The sequence below is a fragment of the Megascapheus bottae genome, chromosome 35 (assembly GCF_031878675.1).
Source record: "Megascapheus bottae isolate mThoBot1 chromosome 35, mThoBot2.hap1, whole genome shotgun sequence".
Lineage (NCBI taxonomy): Eukaryota > Metazoa > Chordata > Mammalia > Rodentia > Geomyidae > Megascapheus > Megascapheus bottae.
Window position 1 is genome coordinate 269,345 of NC_143543.1, and position 17,527 is coordinate 286,871.

Genomic DNA, 17,527 nt, shown 5'->3' on the forward strand with positions numbered 1-17,527 from the left:
CAGGGAGGGGAAGACAGGGAGTCTGTTCCACAAGCACTGTCCCCTCAGCCAGCTTGGCTGGCAGGCCTGCAGGAGGGGCCACGTCCTCGGGAGCCCCGGCTTCGGGGATGCCAGCCCCAAGGGGGCCACCTGGGGCCGCCTGGTATGCTTTGTTGGGGGTCAGGGGGTCTCGTGCCATTCCTGGAGCTGGGATTCAGGCCTGAGCGCTGCCCCTTAGCTTCTTTGCTCAGCCATGTGAGCCACAGCTCCGCTTCCATCCTCTTGCTGGCGAGTGTCACGGACTGTCCTGTTAGATCGGTGTCCCTTGGGGTGGAACTCAGCCTGACTGGTCCCCTCGCAGGGAATCTGCCCTCGTAGTCTGGCTCTGCTTAACAAGTCTTGTCACCTGACTAGACTGGATTTTCCCCCAGTGGCACGCACGCCAGAACTAGGTGTCCTGCCGTTGCTGTGGAATATAAGCTGCGCTCCTTCCTCCCTGTCTCCATGTGAAGAGAGTTTCTCGGGCGGCATCTCCCTTTAATGGCTTCGCTTAACCCAGGAAGCACTCTGCGGCGCCGATGGCTTCTCCGGGTTTAGGTAGCCTTCCTTTCTTAAAGGCACCAGATTGAATCGGCCTCAGCAGCGTCACTGTTCTTGCTGAGGAGGACTGGGGGTAAATCAGTGACCAAGGCGTGTAGGCGGGGCTCCGCTCCGGTGACAGATTAGCCCAGAAGAAGTTACAAGGAAGAACTTGGCTGGCTGATAAGGCAGAGAGAGACCTGTATTCATGCTGTGTCCACAATGCCTCCCACTGTGGGCAGTCGTGGTCCGGGCACAGGGCCCCTGCTCCTGTGTGTGGAATGACTGAGCACCGGCCGTCGGCCAGAAGCACACGTGGAATATGAACGTGTTGAGCTTCATCGTAAGAGTTAAGTCACCCTGTGGGCCAGGTTCTGCCTGTCCAGGTGTCCTGTGATCACTGAGGGCTGTCACGTACCCCCGGACTGAGCTCGAAACGGGAAAGGCACCCGGACCTCCTGCTATAGAGACGGAATTTGGGGGCGTCCGGAGGAGACGGCAGACAGGCATGCTTGAAGCTCTGCCATGTGTCCGGTCCTCCAGACGCCGTTCGGTTCAGATGGACCGCAGTGTGTCCGAGGCGTATTGGCACCGTCTGTCCCCCAGGGTGCCTGCTCCGAAGCGGACGTGGTGACCGTGTAGGTGTCAGAGGCACCACGTGGGAGTCAGTTACCCAGGTCGGGGAGCCAGGGGGCGTCTGCGCCTCCAGCCTGACGTCCACTTCCGTCCCTGCTGTTCGAGGTCCCTCCCGGGTGGCCCCGGGAACACGGTGGCGCAGGCAGACCCGGCCCCTGCCTGGCCTGGCAGAGAGTCCTGGGCACAGAGATGCTTCCCGGAAAAGTGGCTTCCACCCGGCCATAGCCTACCCACAGCCAGAGAAACCCAGCTGTGCTCCAGAACCCCCGCCGGCCTCCATTCTGAGCTCCCTCAGAGCCTGGGGGCCCTGTCACCCTCTCCCTTTCTCTGTCACCTTTTGCTTTGCCCATTTGCCATTCTCCCATCCCTCAGGGCCTTCGCGCTGGCTGCGCCAGGGCCTCCCTTCGCCTCTTCCTCACAGAAGCCTCCCCGGGTCCCCCTCCAGCACTGATGTGTGGCTTGTTTCTATGATGGTGGCCCTCGGCCCCCATGGCCCCGACTTGGGCAGGTGACCAGGGCCTGGCCGCCTCAGGAGGCCTTTTCCCTGGGGCCAGTGTGTTGTCCAGAGAGAAACACAGGGTCCCTGGCGGCGAGGCCAGGAAATCACCTTCATCCCTCCCCTCCTTCCCCACTTCCTCCCCCGGCACCGGCACAGCTCTCCCTCTGCCGTGGCTCCTTGGCACAGCCCTGGGGCTGCCCGTCTGAGGCCAGCCTGGCACGCGGTCTCCATGCCACCTCTCACCTGCCCTGCCCTTTCTGTCCCTTCTTCCCCAGAACCCATGACCAAATCCAGCCAAGGCCCCTCTGAGGACGTGAAAGGGCTTCCTGCCCCCCACCCCGGGGGGGGGACCTGGGGCGTCCATCCCTGCCCCCACCCCAGGCAGGGGGGACCTGGGGCGTCCATCCCTGCCCCCCACCCCGGGGGGGGGACCTGGGGTGTCCATCCCTGCCCCCACCCCGGGCGGGGGTGGGGGTGGACCTGGGCGCAGGCTGGCAGCAGTACAGAGAGAGGAGGAGGAGGGGCCGGCAGCCGCCCTGCCGGCTTCTCGTGGCGCATGAATAACTTCCTAGAAATGAGGGCGCTTTGGGAAGACGCATTGATTCTCTGGCCGTCCCGGCCCCACTTACAGTAAGGCTGCTGTTGTCTGATGGTCTGTGGATGGCAGAGGCATCACTAACAGACACGGGATAACCGCTGTGTGTGTCACCGCGACCCCACATTCGCGGGAGGCCCCTGCCCGCCGCCCGCTGAGAGCCGGTTTGGAAGAGCTGTGGGCACAGGGGCTCGTCACCTCCCCCTGCCGACCCCGGCGGCTCTGCCTTGATTTACACGTGATGGGACCTCGCGCTTACGGAGGCAAATGCCAGTGTTGGTTGGTTTTCTCCAGTGGACGTTCTGGGGGGATTTCTGAGAACAGCGAGTGCCCTCGCCCTGGGCGGCTCTGGTCTGTGCTGCGGCTCGAAGGGCGGGGGCCTGGGACCCGCCGGCAGGGTCGGCACACATGCGTCTTCACTGAGCTCCGTGGACCTTCCTCACCCGGCCTGGCCGGCTCAAGACATCTGGGCACCCTGGGTAGCTCGTCCTCCCCAGCCGCTGCAAGGGTGCAGGGTCTCACCCCTCCCCGCCATGCGGACAGACGGCCACCTCGGCTGCCCCCTCCCCACCCACCCTCCCCTGAGTACAGGCTCCTCCCTGGAGCCCCCCCTCCTCCTCTCCTGTGTACAGACTCCTCCCTGGAGCCCCCCTCCTCCTCCTCCTCCTCTCCTGTGTACAGGCTCCTCCCTGGAGCCCCCCCCTCCTCCTCCTCCTCCTCTCCTGTGTACAGGCTCCTCCCTGGAGCCCCCCTCCTCCTCCTCCTCCTCTCCTGTGCACAGGCTCCTCCCTGGAGCCCCCCTCCTCCTCCTCCTCCCCTGAGTCCCCTCCTCCCCGCCCAGCCTCTCATGTCACCTCTGCACCTCCCCGGGTAGGAATTGAAATCTGCCCACATCCCCATCGCTTCTCCGCACCCCTCCTCTGTTTCCCGCCTGGCCTCTGCTCTGCTCCCATCCCGGGTACCAAGCCCAGGTCGGCCTTGGCCGAGGGACCCCTCTCCCCTTGGCCTGTGTCCTGCTGTCCGTCTCCTAAACTCACTGTCCTCCGTGGCTTGGGTACCACCAGGTCTTTCTCACGGCCCCCCTCTCCCGGGCCCTCGTTGCCTGGCTGCTCCACGGTGACCCCACGTCCACAGGTCAGCCCGGGTGTGGACGGCGCCCAGCAGAGCGGGTGTCGGTGACTCCTCACGTCCAGCTCCTCCTGAGTTCGGTCCTCGCCCCGCTCGCCCGACTCATCCCCAGGCTGCCGTGGGAACAGTGCTGATTGTGTTACGCCCTTGACGATGGCAGGTTCAGGGCCTCTCGTGGTCCATCCCCGGCCAGGCCCATCCTGATGGCAGGTTCATCTGCACTTGCTTCTCCTCCGGGCGCCTCGTGCACATCCCTCGTGCAGACTGCACACAGCCTCCCGTGGAGGCCCTGCCGTACAGTTGGGGAAACTGAGGCACCAGCGGGGAAGGACCTTGCCCAGGGTCACTTGGCCCATCTGTCGGGAGACGGGATTTGAACCCAGGACATGTGATTCTGGAGCCCTGCTCCTCACCCCTGCGCGGCCCTGTCTGTGGGTGGGCTACCTTCCCCTCACTCACTTCTCCGACACTCGAGGCATGGCAGAGGCTGCCGACGTCCAGGCAGAAGTCTGTTGTGTCTCTGGTGACGCGTGGTGACGCGGTGAGGACCAGCCGGGTGGCCAGCGGGGCTGGATGGGGCAGAAAGGGCAGGCCCCTGCCCCGTGGGGTTAGAGTTGAGAGGGGCCACGAGGACGGCGGAGTCTGGGCAACAGAAACAAGGGGCACACGGTGAGCACAAGCCCGCACTGCAGGGAACCCCAAACCCACGGAGCCCTCGTGTTCATGCGCCACGCGGCCCCCCCTCCAGAAAGTCCCCTGTGGCTGTGCAGGGACTTGAGTGAGGGAAGGGCAGTCCTCCCCCCACTCCCGGCGCTGGCTCCAGAATCTAAACACCGTCTCTCCTTTGCACCTCCAGATCTGCAGGGAAATTGATCAGAAAACAAGAGTGTTTAACCCCATGACATGCTGCAGACTAGATGGTCCCGGGCCAGGCACTGCAGACTCAGACTCCGGTGCAGGGAAATGAGCAGTGAGGGAGGTGCTTTCGTCCTCCCTCACTGTCGAGAAAGGGCGCGAGGCCCGGGCGCGCTCAGCCTTCCTTTCCGGAAAGGACAGCGTTTCTTCCTGGAAGCCCGAGCTACAGGCGCGGGAATGGACAAGATTTATTTCCTTATGTCAAAGCTCAGTAATTCCGCTTGAGTCTTTCCAATCGATGCGTTTCTGGCAGGGTTTCTGAGGGCTGCATTTAAAAGGCCATTTTAAAAAATTATCAGCACACACCACAGTGTGCCGAGGCGGGGCCTGGCTTCTCGGGATAGACCCCAGGCTCCGGGGGCGGCCTCCTCCTGGGGGGTCCCCGAAAGAGGCAGCCAGCCCCTCCACCAGGCCCGTGGGGGCACTTCATCAGGGAACCGGGCAGCAGGATGCGGGCTGCCGTGGGGTCTGCAGGCAGGGGTCTTGAACTCGGGGCCTGGGCGCTCCGCCACGTTGAGCCACAACACCACTTCCAGCTTTCTGGTGGTTCACTGGCGATGAGTGTCGCACAGACTTCCCTGCCCGGGCTGGCTTTGAACCGGGATCCTCAGATCTCAGCCTCCTGAGCTGCTGGGGTGACGGGTACGAGCGACGGCTCGAATGGCAGGAAGAAAAAGAGGTAATCCGGAAGTGGTGCTGTGGCTTCAGTGGTGTAACTGAAAAGCTCGGGGACAGCGCCCGCGTGGGGGCGGGGACGTAATTCAAGAGACGTGAGGGAGAAAGTGGAGGCGCTCAGGACGGCACCCGACCCCCGCCTCCTCTGTCCTTTCCTAACCACACTGGATGCCAGCTGGCCAGGGAACCGGGGACCCGGCCGCTGGTCCCGCTGGTCCCTCGGCTCAGCGAGGCAACACGCGCAGAGACCCGTCCTCACGCATGGCCTCGGGGGCCGCGCTGTATGCTGCACACGTCTCGTAGCACGCCTCCCTCCTTTCTGCGCTGGTGTTGTCCCATACGCATCTTCCCTGCACCCGCAGTGTCACCTCGTGCACCTGCCAGGACGGCACCTTGACGTGCAGCCCCCCCGCCCCGCCCTGGGCCAGCGCTGGGCGCCAGGCCCTCATTTCACTCTGTCCTGCTGATCTCTGTCAGTGGAGAGCCAGGGAGGACTCTCCTCACCCCCAGCCCCTCCAGGCCGCGTGAGGTGGACCAGGCAGGCCAGGGCCAGCTCGGAGCCTTCTCAGCTCAGCCTGATCCCGGGGTCCTGCTTGGGGCACATGGAGATTGGTCATGATGCTGACGTGGGGGGGGTGCATGGCTTCCCTTCCACCTGGCCCAGGAGCAGACACCAGGTGGGGAGGGTGCCCTCCCAAGCCCGGAGGGGTTTGCTGGTTGTCATTAAGCGTGCTGACCAGAGCTTTGGCTCTCACAGGCCTGCAGCCCGTCTACTGGAGCAGGGACGACGTAGCCCAGTGGCTCAAGTGGGCTGAGAACGAGTTCTCCCTACGGCCCATCGAGAGCGACACGTTTGAGATGAATGGCAAGGCCCTTCTGCTGCTGACCAAAGAGGACTTCCGCTACCGTTCTCCAGGCTCAGGTGAGCCAGCCGGGAGGGCGGGGGGGGGGGGAGAGGGGGGGCTCCGGCCCAGGGGAGCCCGGGGAGCGTGAGTCGGGCCGTGGGCCCCCGGGCAAGCTACGAGGCAAGCCGGGCTAAGCCAGCCAGTAGCCCCTGCTGTGGTGGCGTGCCTTGGCTGGGGGACCCCAGGAAAGTCACCACCCGCTTAGACACAGGGTGGCTCCTGTCCAAGAAGCCCAAGAGGACAGCAGGTAGACAGTGATGGGAGCAGGACGTCCACGCCAGCCTGGCGCTTTCGCCACACCTCATCCTCGTGGTGCCCCTTTCTGCTGCCCAAGGTCCAAGGACAAGTGCCAGGATGTGCCACTGACTCCATCCCCGGCACAGACCGCCCACAGGTAGAGCGGGAGCGGTGCGAGGACCAAGCGAGGACCAAGACGGCTCCCGCCACCCTGCTTGTCCGGCCCACACAGCCGCATCTGAGGGAGGCGGAAACTGTCCTGCGGGGGCCGGGGGACTTCAAGGTGCCCCGCTGGCTGCCAGGAGCTCTGACACCGCAGACACTAAATTTGTACTTCCTGACCTCCCCCTCCAGAACGGGCGGGCTAATCACCCACCGTTCTGTTCCCGTAGTAATCGTGAAGATGTATTTTTACATGGGTTTTTTTTTGTTTTGTTTTGTTTTCTAGTGTGCATATTACTGAAATAAAACATTGATCAGATCAGGCAAGCATGAGGCAGTCAGTTAGGAGACGTTTAGGGAGATGATCCACAGAGCCAAAAGCACGAGAACTGGAGTGTTGATTAGGGGCTTATTTTTGCTTGAGATTAAAATACAAGCCATTAAAATAGGACTGTATTTTTGGGCCCCGCGTCCCCTTCTCGTCAGAGCCATTGCCATGACTACGAATCTCCGTGTCCCCACGGGGCCGTGGTCCCGGGCAGGTTCTGCCTGGTTAGCCATTCTTCCAACAGTGTGGTCACCGCCCTGCCTCCCTGCCTGCCCCTGCCCCTGCCCCAGCCAGACCCCTCACTCTGCTGTCCCTGGTCCTTGACTCATCATCGAATCACAGCAAAGCAGAGCCGTGCTTCCACCCAGCTCCCAGAGCCCAGAGCTGGAGAGAGGAGGAAGGAATAGGGGTCCCCCTGGGGCCGGGGGCGCCGTCCTGTGGTACCAAGGGCAAAGGGAGGGCGGCATGGGGAGGAAGAAGGGAATTAGTGTGGCCCGTTTCCAGGTTTAGAGGGGGCGAAGTAGGGATGTCCGCACCCAAAATACGCAGTTCATTTCGTTGTTAATTAAAGTGTCTGTTTGGAAATGGCTAAAATTAGAGTTCGTTGTTGGGGACGTTGTTGACTGCACCTCCGCGTGTCAGAGCCTGTGGCCTCGTCACCACGGCTCTTGGAGCTTGGGGGGGGGCGGCGTGCTGGCCTCCATCACCACAGTGGTTTTGCTAATCCGCGGCTCGGCCACACTTGAAGGGCCACCGCTCCCGCCGGCCCCGGCCTCTGCCAGGGGCTGACAGAGGTGTTTTTGGAAGGGAAGCGTTCCAGAACACACCAGTTCCTTCTAGAGCCTGCTCTGCGCCACTGAGCGCGCTGGTGAAGTGTTCTCCCGTGTCCCCCGCTGGCGTTGGCCTGGGCTGGGAAGGCCTGCTTCCCTCTCTGCAGGGAAACCTCCATGGACAAGTTTTCTGTGGAGACTGAGCTGGATGGGAGCACAAAGATGCTCTCCCCCAAGACTCCATCGCCGGGAGTGCGGGCAGAGCCGGCGGAGCAGGCGAGCTAGGTCAGGACGGCTTCCCTGTCCTCTGAACCAGGCAGATGATGAAGGAGACGGGAGGCCCACGGGCCCGGCCCCTCCTCCAGCCAGCAGGGGAGCTCGGCTGGGGCAGCCTCGCTGCGGCCATGGACCTGGGGTGCAGTGGCTTCCTTTTCTTTCTAGTTTGCACATTTGTTTAAACTAAGGTCTGAACTCAACCCCCTGAGCCTGGCCCCCGCCCTGCTTTTCGCTCATTCCTCGCCTGGCCCCTTTTCCCCCCTGCACAGGCGACGTGCTGTACGAGCTCCTGCAGCACATCCTGAAGCAGCGGAAGCCCCGGTTCCTCTTCCCCCCATACTTCCCGCCAGGAAACGCCATGCACACCCATCCCGACGCTCTGCTGCACCAGAACCACGAGGAAGGTAGGTGCCCCCCCCCGCCGTCGAGGAGCCACAGCCAGGCAGACGGAGGCCGCGTCTGGCTTGCTCGCGAATGTGAGTGTGCGTGCGGTGCGCGTGTGTTCACGTATCGTGTGGGTGTGCACACGTGTACCCGTGTGGGGCACACGTGTGCAGGCTGAGGAGGCCAGATCCCACGTGCACACGGGCCGTGGCTTCCCGTGGCGGCTCTCACGCTGCGGGGCGTGTGGGGAGCGGTGTCCACATCCCTGGCCTGCGTGCCTGTCGTGGCCGGGCTCCCTCTGACAGCGGACGCGTGGCCGTGGGTAGGCAAGGCCGAGCCCCCGCCGCCCGGCACCCTGGCCGGTGGCCTGGGAGGGCCGGCCGGTCTTCAGCATCTGCAGACAGTGCCCGCTCTGGGGCAGGGCTGCCGAGCGCGGCCCTGGCCGCCACCCGCCGGTGAGCTGCAGGGAGACCCATCCTCACTTCCTGCTCTGCTCTAAGGCCGGGGCATAGAGGCCCCTCTTCCCGTTCCCCCTCTAACAACGGGGAAGCGGGGCCCCTCTTCCTGTTTCCAGGCCCTCCCTCATTTGTCCCAGCGCGGTCCCTTGCTGCGTGCAGCGGGGCTGGTCAGCGGGCCTCTCATGGGCCCTTGGTCCTTGGCTAGGGCGCCACCTCACCCCCGCCGCCTCCCGAGCCAGGACGCCCGTGTGAATAAGACGGGTCGGAAGGAGGGCTCCGAGAAGCCCTGGGATCCCTGCAGAAGCAGCCGCTCCCGCTGCAGGGCCGACAGCTTTGGTTGAGGTTCACTGCGTGTTCGTTACTTGGGACGTCATTTTATTGCATGGAATTTCCAGGAATTTCAAGCGGCGAAGCCGAGAGTGGGAGCGGAGGGCCCTTGAGCAGAAGCCCGGGTGGTTTTGTGCCGTCCTGAGGCGGAGCCGCCTGTCTCTGAGGGGTCTGGGGGAGCCTCGGCGACAGAGGAGATTCCAGCCTTGGGCTGCTTCCTCTCTCCCTCCCTCTTCCCGAGATCACCCTCACAACCAGGACAGTGGGGAGCTTCCCAGCTGGCCAGTCCAGGGCGGCCTTCTTGTTTTCTTCCCCGGCATCCTCTGCCTGCCACCTCTGGTCTCCTGCGTGTTCCGAACCCCGCTGCCAGCTGCCCAGCACCGAGGCCGTGCCGTAGCCCGGCGCCCTCCGCCGGGGGGCGGCTTCCCAAGCCAGAACAAAGCTGGGAAGGTCTCAGCGGCGCAAGCCTGCCTTGCAGCCTGGACGGAGCCTGGAATTAAATGCGCTCAGGTCCACGTCTCCACTCTAATGCTATCAGCCTCATCAAGTGCTTCCTCCTCAGGCCAGCCAGCAGGGAAGCAAACAAATCAGGTTCCTCCGAGTCCTGAGTCACAAGTAAAATCTGAATTATCTGGAGCACTGTCTCCCCCCGCATGGTTCCCACAGATCTGGGCGGAGAGAGTGAAATTTCCCCAGGACGTGAGGTCAGTTCCTCTTCTGCCCTGGTTGTGGGAGGCCTTCCCCTCCTCCCCCAGGCCTTGGCCTCCCCCCAGCGCACACGCTTGGCCAGGACTTCTGAGAGAGCCACAGGTGACCAGAGTTGGCCCAAGCCTGTGCCCCTCTGAAATTTGTAAGGCAGGAAATGGATCCAGGAAATAGCCTGGCCTCCGCCACCCTTCAGTATTTTTACACCTTTGCTTTTAAGACCAAGATTCTGCGAGTGGTTTAGGGAAAGAAAGAAAAACTGCGTGGAGGTTCAGAATGAATCCGTCTCGGCGCCATCATTCAGAGGTCTGTGACTTACTGAGCAGCCCTGCCGACGGCCACCCCGCGAGGAAGGGCTTGTGACGCTGCGGAGCAGTGTGTGCGGGGGTGACCAGATGCGGTTCCGTGTCGTGTCCACCGTCTGTGTGGTGACCAGGATGACAGCGTCACTCACGCCTGGAAAGTCCCTGAGACTCTGAAATAATAACCACCAAAAAGCCAGCAGTGGAGCTGCAACCCAAGTGATGGCGCCAACCACACCCAGGCCCCGGGTTCAACCCCAGGATGAGATGAAAGATGAAGGAAGCCCGGCCCCTCTGCTTTCCCCTCGTGGGTCCCTGAGCCCTGAGCTCCCTCTGTGGACGGGGGAGGCCGACGTCTCGGACCTTCTCTGAGCCCTGTGAAGGCTGCTCTGTGGCCACGGGCTCTGGGGCAGACATTGTCTCGTGGCCGGTGACTCTGGCTTTCTTTAGTGAGAACCCGGGGTGAGTGGGGACAGAGGGGTCAGGCTCACGAGGTGGAGAGGAGACCCTGAAGGCAGCTCTGTTTTCCACACCGCTGCCCGCCCTCGGAGCCTGGACAGGAGCCGCTGAAGCCATGCATTCTCTGTCCAGGCCTCGGGCCAGCCCTGGGCGCGGTGCCCGTGTCTGGTGTGTGCCCTGCAGAAGAAAGTCTCTTGAGAGGTCGCCCTCTGTAAACGGTGCCGCACTGGTGCCGTGACTGCACTCTGACCCGGGGTTCTCACCCCCACCTGCCGCACCCGGGCTTCACCATCCGGAGGCAGGAACGATGAGCGGCTGGCTTGGGTGTGCAGTGAAGGGGGTCGTCGGAGAACCTTCCATGTCACCTCATTGTTGTCACTGTACTGCCTGGCCAGTGTGGGCAGAAGGCCGGCAGAACCCTGTCTGAGCCTCACGGCGGGCGTGGTCGTGCACACCTCTCTTCCCAGCGACACGGGCAGGGGGGGCCTGGGGGGGCCTGGGGGAGCAAAGGGCAAGGGGGTGGCTGGGGGGCCTGAGGAGAGGCCTGAGACCCTGAATTCGCCTCAGGAGAATAAACAAGGTCTGGGAGCTTGACTCAAGCGGTAGAGCGCCCGGGTTGGGGAACTGTGGACATTCTTCAGGGACCAGGTGGCAAAGACAGAGCCAGGGGAGGACGTGGGAGAGAAGAGGCCCCGGGAGTGCAGGGCCCAGGGTCTGGGACGAGGCCTGGGGTCTGGGCAGGGCAGGGCAGGGCGGCCGGCGAGGCTCGGTGCACGCACCCAGCGCCCTCTCCTGCGCCCCGCAGATAACTGTGTGCAGAGGACGCCGCGGCCGGCGGTGGAGAGCCTGCACCACAACCCCCCCACCATCGAGCTCCTGCACCGGTCCCCCATCACCACCAACCACCGGCCCTCGCCAGACCCCGAGCCGCGGCCGCTCCGGTCCCCGCTGGACAGCATGCTGCGCCGGCTGTCCCCGGCCGAGCGGGCCCCGGGGCCCCGGCTGCCGCAGGACAACCACCACCCGGAGGCCTACCCGCTGTCGGTGTCGCCCGCCGACAGCAACCACCGCTCGCCGCCCCCCGAGGCCCACGCCCGGCCCAGCAGCCCACGGCCCGAGAACGCCCGCGCCATCCAGCTCATGCCCAGCCCCATCATGCACCCGCTGACCCTCAACCCCCGCCACGCCGTGGACTTCAAGCAGCTGCGGCTGTCGGAGGACGGCGGCCTGCACCGCGAGGGGAAGCCCATCAACCTGTCACACCGCGAGGACCTGGCCTACGTGAACCACATCATGGTGTCTGTGTCGCCGCCCGAGGAGCACGCCATGCCCATCGGGAGGATAGCGGGTGAGTGGGGGCGGCTTGCGGGGCGGGCACGTCACCCAGCCACAGCCAGGGGGCCCGGGCAGGTCCGTGTGTGTGTGTGTGTGTGTGTGTGTGTGCGTGTGCACAGGCCCGCGGCCGTCAGTGACCGTGTGCAGTGTCTGCGCTGCCCCACCTCACACCCGCAGCCCTGGAGCCAGAGCTCCAGGTGGTCCCTGAGCCTCGACACCCCACTTCCACGCGGTCACCCTCCAGAAGGCACCATCCGCCCGTGTCTGCCGTGGAGTGTGGCCTGGTGGTGGAGTGCTCGCCTAGCATGCACGAAGCCCTGGATTCAATTCCTTGGTACCACACAGACAGAAAAAGCCTGAAGTGGTGCTGTGGCTCAAGGGGCAGAGCGCCAGCCTTGAGAAAGTCCAAGAACAGAGTCCAGGACCTGGGTTCAAGGTCTGGGACTGGGGAAAAATTCACTAGGACACAGGCAGAATGCCATCGGTTCTGCAGCCCATTCAGCCCGCTGAGGATTTGTGGTGGAAGCGAGGGGCGGGGGTGGAGGGGAGGGTCCTGCCACGGGAGGACCCGGGAGCCTGGGCTTAGAGCCAGACTTCTTCAGAGCCGGGCCCGGAGCAGCTGCCTTGACTCTCTCTTGTTTCTCGAATCATTTGTTTTGAGATTTTTCTCCGGGCTGGTGGGACAGGTCCGTGTTGGTCTAGCGTTACGTGCTGTCAGGTGCAGTCATTTAGTCATTAAAAGGGGGAAAGGCTGCCTAGACGCGAGACACAAAGACCTTAGGCAGCAGGGTGAGTCCTCGGACAGCTGAGGGAAGAGACCGGCCAGGGCCTGCTGTGGAGAGCTGAGGCCGGCCCGAGCCCCCTCACCCGCCTGCCCGGCCCTGCGACCCTCCAGCACGCCCGTCCCCGTGCTCCCAGCACCGGGCAGGCTGCAGCAGGAGGATAGAGCGCTCGGGCCGGCTGCAGAGTCCGGACACCCCCCTCCCCCCAGCCTTTCCCCAGTGGGCTGCCGGCAGCACCTTGACGTGCAGGACCCGGAGTTCAAACCCAGGTCCCCCTCCCCGTGGAGGGCACGAAGGAGTGTGGCCGAGCGTGCCCTTGACTCTGTCCTTGGTCCCCTACCAGCCTTTCTGGCAGCGAGGATCTCATCAGGCTGTGAGCCCGTGAGATTATCGGTGCCTCGTTAAAACCACGCCGGCCTCGGCTCCACCTCAGCGCCACTGGCCAGGCCATTCGCCTGCCCCCTTTCTTTCCCCCCTCCCCCTCGTTCTCCTTAGCCACAGTTCAGCCACCTCCGTCTCCCTTGTCACCCACCACCTCGGTCTGCCTGCCGGCCCCTCATTTGCTGTCTGTGAACTGCAGGGCAGCCTTGCGCCCCCCCCCCCCTCCATGCGCACCCAGCCCCTGCCCAGCCCCAGGCTGCTGTCTCACCGCCCATTGTTCGGAGATCAGGTCCTGGGGGCCTTGTGAACGCTCCCTTCCCCCCGCAGACTGCAGGCTGCTCTGGGATTACGTCTACCAGTTGCTCTCCGACAGCCGGTACGAGAACTTCATCCGATGGGAGGACAAAGAATCCAAAATATTCCGGATCGTGGATCCCAACGGCCTGGCTCGACTCTGGGGGAACCATAAGGTAAGAGGAGGGCACAGGTCCTCGGGCCGGGAAGGGGGCTGCCTCAGTGTCCCTCCTGTGCCACCTCTGTGGACCTGGTCCCTGCCCCTCCCATTAGGAAGGTCCACGCATTCTGGGGCCCCGGGGCCTCAGGGACAGTCCCGTGTCCTGTCCTGCTCAGCCAGAACTTCCTGTGTCCACACAAGTCCATGTCCTCCCAGAAGACACCGTCCTGGCTGGGGCGCCTTCCCCTTTCCCAGCAAACAGCACGGAGCTCTGAGGGGATGGGTGTCCAGCGAAGTCCTTTAGAGTTGAGGTGTGCAGAGCCCGTCGCTGGTCCAGGCCAGGGCGCAGACAGGTCGGCCGGGGCTGGGGTTGGGGCCCGTGAGAGCCAGGGAGGCTCCCGCCGCCCTCGACCGACCGCTCAGCAGGCCAACACATGGGGCCAGCACATGGCAAGGCCCCCGCTGTGCCCACAGCCTGAGTCACTCACTCACCAAGCCAGAGCCCAGCTGTAACCCTCTGGTGAAGGGCTCCGCATGGGTTCCGGGGGGCGGCAGGGACAGGGGCGGCTGGAGGATGAGCAGGCGCCCAGGCCAGGCGGAGCCCGGGAGAGCTGTGTTGGCATGGCTGCCCGGCGCCTGTCCGAGGCCGACTTCACACATTGTGTCTTTGTGCTTTTTCTTCCTTCTTCCTCCGAACAAACAGAACAGAACGAACATGACCTATGAGAAAATGTCCAGAGCTCTGCGCCATTACTACAAGCTGAACATAATCAAGAAGGAGCCCGGACAGAGGCTTCTGTTCAGGTAGGTGCCCCTCCACTCCACCCTTCCTCCTCTTCCCCATCTCCTCCCCCGCCCCCCATGAACTTGAGTGAAGCCAGAGCTGATCGGAGTCAGCGCTGCCTGGTGGTTAGAGTGGCACGGCAGCCATGGCCTGCAGGGAAGCCAGGATTGCCAGGGTTGAACGCACGCTTTCGGGTTTCCAGCCCCCGAGCTGCTTCCTGAGCGGCCGGCAGCCGTGGGGCTGGGGGAGGATTTACTGCGCTAGCACGGCTCTTTGCAGGGCAGTAGAAACGGCGTAGGATGTAGCTGGGGTATCAGACTGGACGTAGGAGAGCTGTGGCCCCGAGTTCAAGCCCCAGAACCACGTCCGCGCCGTGTCCGGGCTCCCTGAGCCCTGCAGCCATGAGCGAGGCGACCGGGCCGAGCTTTCCCAGGTCGTGGCTCAGGAGCCTCCTGCGCTCCCGTCTCCTCACCCCAGGTTTATGAAGACGCCAGACGAGATCATGAGCGGCCGGACAGACCGGCTGGAGCACCTGGAGTCCCAGGAGCTGGACGAACAAATGTTCCAGGAAGATGACTGCTGAGGGTGGGCCACCGGCCAGGCCACAGGAGCAGCCACGGCAGGGCCGCCAGGCCCAGGCTGGCGCTCGGGCGCATGGCCCGCTGGGCACGGCCACAGGGAGAGCCCCAGCGAGGCGGGACCAAGCGGCCGGGCGCCCGGGTCGTCCGCGCCCCGCAGCCTCTGTCTGCCCCCCCACCCCGACCACTCTTCTCCGGTGGTGTTCTTTTTTCTCTTTGGCTTTTTTTTTTTTTAAAGAACTTGCGATATGAATTCTCATCATTCATACAGGGGAAGACATCAGATCTTGTTTTCCTATGGAAATATATATTGATTTTATATATATCTATATATATATTATTTTTGCAAATCTTAGCGTACGGCCAGCTTAGCTGGTCAGAAAAGAGAATACTGCCGGAGGAGTGGGGGGGTTCAGGCTGGCCCCTGCCGGCTGCCCCCGTGGTCCTGGTTGACCGGGGGATCACGAGGAAGAAAGGCCGCTCCCTCTGCCTTGCTCTTTCCTTCCCTCCCTGCTTCCCCGCTGCTGTATTTTGACACCTCTCCAGGTTCAGCCGTTAGAGAACCAGGGAGCTGGGATCCCCCGCTAGGCAGCCGGGCGCCCGTCCGCACCGCCCAGGCCATCTGGAAGGCCCAGTCTCCAGGCATTAGCTTGGGCAGAGGCAGAGAAAGACCAGGCAGGCCTAGTGGGGCAGAATTTTCCGCAAACGTCGTTCAGGTTAGTGGGAGAAAGCTGCTCTCTAGCGCGTCCGAGGGCCCTGGGTGGCTGCCTGGCCCGGCCTGTGGATTGTTTCCCCCTCGAAGCTTTCTGCAGCCACTGAGCGCAGGGCATCCTGGGGGCCCCCGAGTCCGTCCCCATTTTTGCGCTTTCACCAGAAGGGAGCCGTGCACCTCTTCCCGGCTGCGAGTGGGGTGCCAGTCTTGTGTGCCCTCCTTCCCCCCAACTCTCCAGGCCTGGTTTGGTGAACCAGTATCTGCAGCATTCTCTTTAACTCCAAATCTGCCTTATAGCCCCCCCTCCTCTGCTCCCTCTGCAACCTCGGGCTTCACTCCCTGGAGCAGCGGCTGGCAGAGCCCAGGCGTGAGCAGCTCGGGGCGCAGGCAGTCCTCGCTGGTGGTGGTCCCCGCCAGGGAGGTGGACCGTGGTCCGAGGCCGGACTTGAGCTTGCTGTGCCCCAGCTGGGCCTTCTGGGCGGCCGAGGCAGGCGGGCCCGGAGCTCAGGACGGGGCCACGCTCTGCTCCGGCGTGTCCGTGCCTACCCAGCACCCTGAGGTCCCCGGGACTGCCAAGGAAAGGGAGCGGGTGATTCACCTCCAGCCCCGGGTGGACCCCGGGCTGGCCGGGTGCCCGGAGCTCCCAAGGCCGTGGACGCACGGCTCCCTGCGGAGCGCGGCTCTGGGCCTTCACTGCGCCAGGTCCCGGGACCCTCTGTGGGGGCTTCCAATTAAAGCCCCCTCCAAGAACACGAGGGCCATCTCGTCCCAGCCACGCTGCTCCCCTTCCCGTGGGCGTCCCCGCCTTCTGGGGCCCGGGGCTTGTCCACCGCAGACCCAGCGGGTTCCAGGCAGCTGTGCACGCCTGCCACTCTGAGGGGCGGGGTGGGGGGCTGCTGGACCCCTCGTGTGGACCCAGCTTCAACGCCACTCCGATCACCCCACCGTTGCAGTCGGGATGGTGGCTCGGACCCCAGGCAGGCGGGGAGGCGGCCAGGTCCCCGCGGTCCTCTGGGACCACCCTGCCCCCCGCCCCTCCCCCTCCCCTCCGCTTGCCTGAGCTGGCTGGGATGTGCAGAGTAACACTTCAGGCTTGACCCGAGGCTGGGGGTCCCCCAGGCAGCACCCCTAAATCCCCATGACCCTTGAGGGTCCGCACTGGAAGAGAGGGGTCGCAGGCCCAGAACCCTCCACCCCAGTGCCCTCTACACTAACGTGTCGCCCAAATGGGGCTCTGTTGCATTGGGTGGAATTTGCTGGCCGCCTCGCCACGCCCAGCCAGGGCCCACACAGACCAGGCGCCCAGCCCGCCGGAACCCCAAGAGGAGAGGCTTGGGAGGACGACAAACGCAGGTCCTTCTCCCTGGCATTCGGTGCTAATCAGAGCTGCCGTCCACCCCGCCAGCCGCTCCCCCTCTGCCTGGAGCCGGGTGGCCCCCTAACGCGGCCCGCCTGCATCAGAGCTGTGCAGCTCTCACCACACCGAGAGAGAACATCCTGGAAGATTCCCTGACTGTGCCCGTCGGCAAAACAGAACGAATCTCAAATGCTTTTTCTTTTTTCATTTTTTTCTTTTGGTTTAGTTTCTAATCTCTTGTTTATGAGGTGTGGGGTTTATAAGGGACTGAATCAAATGAATGTAACAAAAACAAAAAAAAAATGCCTTTTCTCAGGGCCAGTGAGTTGCAAATAATTTTTAAAGAAAAGCCTATAATTACATCATCTCAATAAATTTTTTATAAAAAAAGCGAAGTCCCAAGTTTCTGTCTTTAGTGACCAGCATGCCAGTCCCGGCTGGACCTGTGAGGTGGGGTCCAGGAGTCCCACACCAGAGCCAGTGACTGTCAGAGCCGGCCACAGGCTGGCGTCCTCCATGCTGGCCTGCGAATGTCAGAACTGCTGCCCCCGGCACAATTTGAGGGGCCCCCACCCCCACACCGCACCCCCCGGGGATGTGACCACCAAACCTGAAACTACAGTCCTAGAGGACACAGACAGCCGGGCCCGGCCACCCTGGCCAGGGGCTCAGCACGTCTGCCACCCGTCGCTGGGGAAGATGCCCTCGCCGGGGGCTCGCGGCTGGCGAGGGAGGGGCTGGGCAGGCGGGGTGAGAACTGTGCCCGGCAGTCCACTGCTAGTTACGAGTGCACGTGGTCAGTCAGTGCAGCCCTCGGAAGCTGGC

General features: G+C 63.6%; 1 protein-coding gene and 1 long non-coding RNA gene across 4 annotated transcripts in view; one reads left to right on the top strand and one right to left on the bottom strand.

Moving 5' to 3' along the window:
• Etv6 (ETS variant transcription factor 6) overlaps positions 1-14,958 on the top strand; it is an 82,649-nt gene extending 67,691 nt beyond the window's left edge. For all 3 annotated transcript variants that reach the window (XM_090324550.1, XM_090324548.1, XM_090324549.1), the window contains 6 exons: positions 5,764-5,928; positions 7,954-8,088; positions 11,125-11,667; positions 13,145-13,287; positions 13,975-14,075; positions 14,533-14,958. In XM_090324550.1, coding sequence (XP_090180676.1) covers positions 5,865-5,928; positions 7,954-8,088; positions 11,125-11,667; positions 13,145-13,287; positions 13,975-14,075; positions 14,533-14,638 — 1,092 coding nt within the window. In that variant the 5' untranslated portion in view covers positions 5,764-5,864 and the 3' untranslated portion in view covers positions 14,639-14,958. The remainder of the gene's footprint in view (positions 1-5,763; positions 5,929-7,953; positions 8,089-11,124; positions 11,668-13,144; positions 13,288-13,974; positions 14,076-14,532) is intronic.
• LOC150042437 (uncharacterized) lies at positions 9,173-10,664 on the bottom strand. Its single transcript, XR_016533617.1, has 3 exons — positions 10,352-10,664; positions 9,878-10,033; positions 9,173-9,457 (listed from the first exon to the last, which is right to left on the bottom strand). It is a non-coding gene; the product is annotated as an uncharacterized LOC150042437 (long non-coding RNA).
• Positions 14,959-17,527: the final 2,569 nt, after the last annotated feature.